The 6,965-nt window shown below is 41.5% G+C and overlaps 1 protein-coding gene across 1 annotated transcript; it reads left to right on the top strand.

Annotated features, from left to right (window-relative positions):
* Positions 1-26: 26 nt before the first annotated feature.
* LOC118341746 (CWF19-like protein 2) lies at positions 27-2,145 on the top strand. The gene is made up of 6 exons (XM_035680105.1): positions 27-278; positions 712-828; positions 994-1,149; positions 1,308-1,388; positions 1,535-1,636; positions 1,826-2,145. The coding sequence occupies exons 1-6, from the start codon at positions 66-68 to the stop codon at positions 1,964-1,966; spliced, it is 810 nt and encodes a 269-aa protein (XP_035535998.1). The 5' UTR covers positions 27-65; the 3' UTR covers positions 1,967-2,145.
* The last annotated feature ends 4,820 nt before the right edge of the window (positions 2,146-6,965 follow it).

Raw genomic sequence — 6,965 nt, forward strand, 5'->3', positions numbered from 1 at the left:
TCTTCTCCTCTCCGGCTCCTCTGCTGTCTCCATCACCACCACTTCTACTCCACTCGACTCCCCAGATGATGGGGAAGACGGACGGCGAAAACTACACGCTGGATGACATGTTTGTGTCAGGTGCAGCCCAGCGGGAGGGCGAGGGGAGGGAGGAGGAGAGGATGAGGAGCAAAGCCATCGGGGAGAGTAGGAGGCTGGCTGCCTCTATGGATAAATGCCAGCACTGCTTCAGCAGCCAAGAGCTCAAGAAGCACCTCATTGTAGCAATAGGGAGCAAGGTAAGGGTCCGTGGATGTAGTAGGCTTTGAGATGGGGGCATGGGACTCATTAGTCGCTTAATTGATTTATCAGGCAACAGGTTTGATAATCAATTCATTGTTTAAGTCATTTATCAAGTAGAAATGTTCATCATCATTCACTGATATCATCACTGACTCATTTTTGAGAGGCACGAGCTCTCGAATATGATGTTTTTAAGGAGATTTTCTCTTGATTATAAGACTCATTCTTTCATAATTTCCCACAAGTGTATCCAGTTTACAATCATAGAAGAATTAGAAAACCAGAAAATATTAACATTTCAGTCAGTCGACACATTATCAACTGATTGAAAAACTAAAGCTTTTGAACACATCTAATCTATAGATATACAAATGTATAGAGTCATTGATGCATTTCAAATTTTTTGTGTGTATGTGTTTGCAATCTCAGGTGTACCTGAGCCTGCCTGCAGGAGTGTCGATGACGGAGGGCCACTGTCACATCTGTCCTCTCCAACATCACTGCTCTGCCACCGGATTGGATGAGGATGTCTGGTCAGAAATGCAGGTTAGCCAATCAGTGCTCCAGATTTTGTCAATCCAAACTAAAGTGACAACTTCAGTGACTCTCGTTGTACAGCAGTGGTAGATATAATCTGACCCGTTTAATTCAAATAATAATAATAATTAAAATTTAATTGAGTTCACTTTTGTGCTGCCTTGCTTTCCTCAGCTGTTCCGGCGCACTTTGGTGCGTATGTTTGAGTCCCAGGAGCTGGACTGTGTGTTCATGGAAACACACATGAACCCACGCAAAAGACAACACATGGTCCTAGAGTGTATCCCGCTACCCCGAGAACTGGGCGATATGGCACCTATATACTTTAAGGTCGGTGTGTGTATTGACTCATCATTCTGATTTAGTTAATTTTTCCAAGTTTTACACTGGAAAGGAGTATCGTCGGCATATGTTGGAGTTTAATGCATAAGAAAATGTGTGAATGTCCTCACAAGGGTGGTAATACAACAGTTTCTGCGTGCCTTCAGAAAGCTATCATGGAGTGTGACGAGGAATGGGCCATGAACAAGAAGATTGTCGACCTCTCTTCCAAAGACATCCGCCAAGCTGTACGTTTTTTGTCATTTTCTAAACTTGTTTGGTTTTCCTTACTTTCTCTCGTATTTTTTACCACCTGTCCTGTCTTACTTCTTTTCTCCATAACCTCCTTCCTTTCATCCTTGTTAATTGTTATTGTTTGTTTAATGCCTCTTAGGTTCCTCGAGCTCTGCCCTACTTTGCTGTAGACTTTGGTCTCCAGGGAGGGTTTGCTCATGTCATTGAAAATGAACAGAAGTTCCCCCATTACTTCGGCAAGGTCAGTGTGTGCATTAAGGCTGTTACACTCAGTACATCATTATGTGTTCTTCTTATTTTTAGCTACTAGAAATCATCACCGTCCTTTGGTTCCAGGAATTTCATAAAACTGTACTGTGCATGTGGGACATTATTTCCAGTTAATTTCACAGCAATATTCCCATATGATCAATCCCTCTTTCCCTCACAGGAAGTGGTTGGAGGCATGATGGACTTGGAGCCGCGACGTTGGAGGAAGTTGATTAGAGAGAACTTTGACGATCAGAGGAAAAAAGTCCTGCAGTTTGCACAGTGGTGGAAACCGTACGACTGTACCAAGACTGAGGGCTAACTGGAGACCACACACACACACACACACACACGCACTGTGGTTCATATAGTGCGTGAAATTTGGTGAATGTGGTGCAGACACTGTTGCACCTACCAGCTCAGAATTTGTTGTACAATTTGCTAAAGTTGTTATGTGAAACATTTTTACTATAAAACAAAAAATAAAAAAAATAAAAAAAATGGATTTGCTTTTATTTATTTTTAATGTTACGTGCTGGAAATTGTTTCATATCACCATTTCCTTACTTCAAGAAGACCTAAGTCTTATTTCCCCATCATGCATCAATACTAAATATTAAAATAAAAACTGTGATTTGTGTGTATAGTTTTTGAAGGTAATCAAATAAGACTCTCAGGCAGGGGTCAGCAACCTTTATATAAAGAGCAATTTCTAAATTTAAACCAATCTTTCTACCATAATCAGGACATACTGAATACTAGAGCACTATATAAGAAGGCTGCCATCCTTATAGAAATATTCACTTCTCTTAAAGGGACACTTCACCCAATATTGCATTAAGCTTTGTTCGTTAGAAACCCAGTCATATTTTTGAATGGTCGTGCACCATTCCCTCATTTTTCCCTGAGACGGGAGAAATACGGATTTCAGTGTTGCACTTCCCTGCTTCCAATGATGTAAAAATCGTCATTTTTCATCACTGGAAGCAGGAGTCTCATATCTTTGTAGAGGGGTGAGACTACAAACACTCTTTTCTCGGTCAAATAGGCACCAAATTCAAAATTTATGTTACATTTCGACTACATATATAACCCACTTTCAATAAAGATTAATGTTTCCACGGGTGAAATGCTTCTTTAAGAGATGTTTTTATAGATGGATGCAAAAGATTTTTTATTTGTTTGGTGTAATACAATACACTTACAATAATATAACACAAATGCAGCTAGGTTGATGGATAGTGGAACATCTATGAACCGTTTTTCTTGCGTTCGAGAATTGAATGGGAGCTGTTTCTGTGTGTCATACCCCTGGGATTTCATTTCTTACTCCGGCCTCATGCAGCTGTCACTTAATTCTAAGAGGTTTCAGTGTCAGCACAGCCACATGTGAGTGTATACAAGAGCGATCGGGCTGCCTTGCCCCGGCACGCAACCTCATCTTTTCAGAGTCTCACCCTATTTCCAGGTGTCATCTCAGACACCATGTGGTGATAGGTAAAGCTGGTTAGTGCCGAATCTGTGTGAATCACTAATGATGATTCACCTTTTGTTTGTACATGTGCTCACATGGGGAAAAGCTTCAGAATCAGGATTTTCTTCCTCTCTCTAGTCTGGCAGTAAACAGAGAGAGTGCTCTTAATGAATCAGTCCTTCTTGTCAGAAACCTAAGGGAGACCCTATCTGGAAGAGTGATAGGACTAGATCCCACAGGTACACTGTAGTCAGTAAGTTGTTAATATATGTAGGATAATCTCCATCTATAATCGTCATTTGTGCTACATTCTAAACCCCCTTTGAGCATCTCTCCCCTGGTGTACTTTCATTACTTTCTGTCCCTCGTGATTAGAATATATATGGGATAGTATTTCTTACTTTCATAGTCGGGATCCAGGCTCCAGTCCTCGTCAGCAAGGACACACGGGCACGGATAAAATTAATTTCCCTGAGGAGGAAGCATTGTGTTTTGTTATTATTTATCATTATTTCAACATCACCTTGGTGAGTCTTTCATTTTTCATTGTAAAGATTGGAAGCCATGGCGACCGTAGTGTCTCTGCAGCTCAATCAATGGACTGTGGATTATTTATAGTTTGAATGTGCATCAGAGGACCAGGTCTACTATAAATCAGCAGTAATTCAATTTGTCAACCACCACTTGAGTACGATGTAACTGCCAAAAAAACAAATCCCGCAATTAAAGTGCGTACCCAAAGGTTGCATCATAATGTGATCATTTTCAGGACATTCACCTGAATCTGTAAAGCTTTTTTTAGTGTTACACCACAACATGCACATTTGCTACTCTTTAACCCAATTTGTATGTTTGAAACCATCCCTTGGGACAGTACAGCAGGTTATTTATATTGCACAAGTGACAGAGAGGCCCAGGTTCATGGTTAATAGCAGCAGAGTGGCGTGGAGTGATGTATGGTTATGGCCAATTAGATTGGCTGGGGGCAGATTTATGACCAAGACAGTCATTTCTCTTCCCCTGTCTCTGCCTCACACACACATCCCTTCCAGAGTTCTTCTGCAAACCCCCACACCATGCTGTTTCATCCTCCTCTCCTCTGTTTCATTCACTTATTCGCTCGCTCTGCCTCATGTTCTCTAATTTCTTCTTTTTCTTTTTCACATTCTCTCTTTTTTTTTTTTTTTAAATACTCCACACAGTCATTCTGTGCCATTAGCAGGCCAGAGACACGTATTTGACAGAGAGAATGTGGCAATAATAAATCTTCTGTGTCACAAAATCGAAAACCGACATGCCTGCTACCACAGTACTTCCCACACACACACACACACACACACAACACACACACACACACAGGAGAACTAAAATATCTAATAGCTCCAGAGAGGGGTACACAGCAATGAAATCCTCAAGTTGTGTGTGTCTTGTACGATTGTGTTTTATGTTTGGGTGACTGTCTGCTTATCTCTGGCGGAAAAGCACCTGGTTTTGACTCACTGGTGTGTGTCGTGGGGCTGAACCTTTTCTTATCTTCCTGCATTCCACAACTACACATATTTCAGATTTAAACTCTGCTCGGTGTGTGCGCGTCTGTTCCTGGATGATTTTGTCTATATATGGTTTTTCTTCCCCTTTTTGCGTGCATTTATTTGGAATATCTGTGTATGTGTGAGTGTATGTTTTTTGTATATATGTGTATATACAGTATGTTTCTCAAGGAGAATCCATACTTAAAGACTCTAGATACGCAGGGTTGTACCTGAGATGACACCGTAAATCTGTCTGCAAAACACGCAAGTTATTTCCTCCTTCTCATACACTTCGTCTTTATGGACCTATTTCCTCCAATACTGTGAAATTTATTGCTTAATATTTTAAAACGTGCTTTAAATTATGAATTTATCTTGCTTAAAGGCCATTAGTGTTACTTTGGATTGGAATGGGCATGATTTATTTTGATTGTAGATCATTGGATGATTCAACCTTCCAGGGCAATGGAAAATTCCTGAACTTTTACATTGCTTATTTGCATTCAGATGATTGTTTTTGATCAGTTATAGCTATGAGTGACCATCACAAAACACCTACCGTCTAATGCCATAAAATACAGGTTAGCAGTGTTTCAAAGTTTATATTATAAACTGTATACTGACAAGTCCAAATTACTGACGCTCATCATTAGCAAACATTACACATATTACACACTAAGACTCGGGGTTGGCCTGCTCCACACTTTATTTCCATGGCAATGTAATTAAAATTTGATGTCAACCATGTTAGATGAACCCATTGGACGCGATTACCATGATACCCCAAGAGGGGGCCTTTCTATTTATTCTAATTGCATCGGAGCTCACTGCAGCCCAGTTACTGAGCCATTGCCCTGTCTGCACTCAGCTAAAGATGGCTGGCTGCTAGTGGGCTTATCTCCTCTGGAACATTATTTATTTCATTGTGGTGTTGGCTTTATTAAATGCCTACATTATTACTGATGGATGGCAGACTGATTGCTAAGAGCAAACGACCAGATAAGGAAAGAGAAAGCCAGACGGAGACTGTGTGAGTGTGTGTTAGAGTGTGTGCAGTGTGTGATAGTGCAGGCTATGTTTGAGAGAAAGCGTCTGTGTGTGTGTGTGTGTTAGAGACAGAGAAGGAGCAAAAATCTATGCAATGTATCGGGGTCATGCTGCTCCAGAAAGTCAAATGAGTTAGTAGGCACCTCCAGGAAATTACACTGTAATGTGGGTTTCTGTGCGCACATGCATGCACTTGCATGATGCATCATGTCTGTCTCAGTGTCCCTTTTGCTTGTCCCTTTGGGGCCCTTAATGAACAGACATGCTCTGCCAATCGAGGTCAAGGTCATGGCTGTGATTAGTGCCAGACACGAGCATCATTCTGTGCTCTGATGGGAGGCAACAAGCGTGTACCACCGCTGCCAGCTCCATTATCTGCCCGTGGAGCCATGTTTGTCCTTGCATACCCATGTTGAACACATTTGGCACGCCGCCACGAATTTGACTTATTGGCCATGACTGTTGTTTGATTACTATCAGATGTCGCTTGATTACCATTTCCCCTTAGTTAATCGAGGAACAATCACCTGTTTGTTGCCTGCCAAGATGCCGCTATTGTAGGAAACTTTAAATGACACTGGATATAAAGAGGCATATTGACCCAATATTTTATTTTAGACATGGCCAGATTAACTTATTTCACCTTCTGACCCTCCACACCCTCACCTACTACCCTTTCTGCATGTTAAGTTCCCATTAAGTACAGCAGACTACCCATACTGCTGCATTATGTGTTGAGAGACCAACCAGTATTCCTCCATTAAAGTGTATTCTTCACCTTGGAAATGTATCTGAACACTCCTGACTCAAGGATCCCTTATTTGCTTTGAGCTTTCAACCATGTACATGTTTTTTTTTGTCAAATTAGTTTGTGCAAATCTTATTTACTTCATTTGAGAATATGCACCACCATGTGTGCGCAACACAAACTAAAATATAAAAGGCTTAAAGCGAGGTTTTGACACAGGCTCCCTCTAAGGCTAATGGGGTTACAGGGTTTAATAATGCAGCACCCGCCTTAAATTTTACATTAATCTACCAAAACCAACTGACATGTGGGAAATGTAGGACTTTTGGGGCCCCTGGGGTGAGGACACTGAGTTCATCTATCTATCTATCTATCCTCTGATTGGCTGTCCTTTATTGTCCAACTAAAACGCAGAACAGCGCGCTAATGCGTACTTCCCCGCGCGAGCTCGGCACATCACCGGAGCGTGCTGCTGTCGGCCGACCGCGCGCGCCAACTCTCGCTCTCTCTCTCTCTCCGT

This window comes from Morone saxatilis, unplaced genomic scaffold (genome assembly GCF_004916995.1).
Source record: "Morone saxatilis isolate NCDOM2014 unplaced genomic scaffold, NCSU_SB_2.0 Contig8, whole genome shotgun sequence".
NCBI lineage: Eukaryota > Metazoa > Chordata > Actinopteri > Moronidae > Morone > Morone saxatilis.

What these genes read in the sequence shown, in the direction of transcription:
- LOC118341746 (XM_035680105.1), top strand. Translation starts at nt 66, where the DNA reads ATGATGGGGAAGACGGACGGCGAAAACTACACGCTGGATGACATGTTT. An exon ending in CCAAAGACATCCGCCAAGCT is followed by an intron (nt 1,389 to 1,534) that starts GTACGTTTTTTG and finishes AATGCCTCTTAG; the next exon opens with GTTCCTCGAGCTCTGCCCTA. An exon ending in TCCCCCATTACTTCGGCAAG is followed by an intron (nt 1,637 to 1,825) that starts GTCAGTGTGTGC and finishes TTTCCCTCACAG; the next exon opens with GAAGTGGTTGGAGGCATGAT.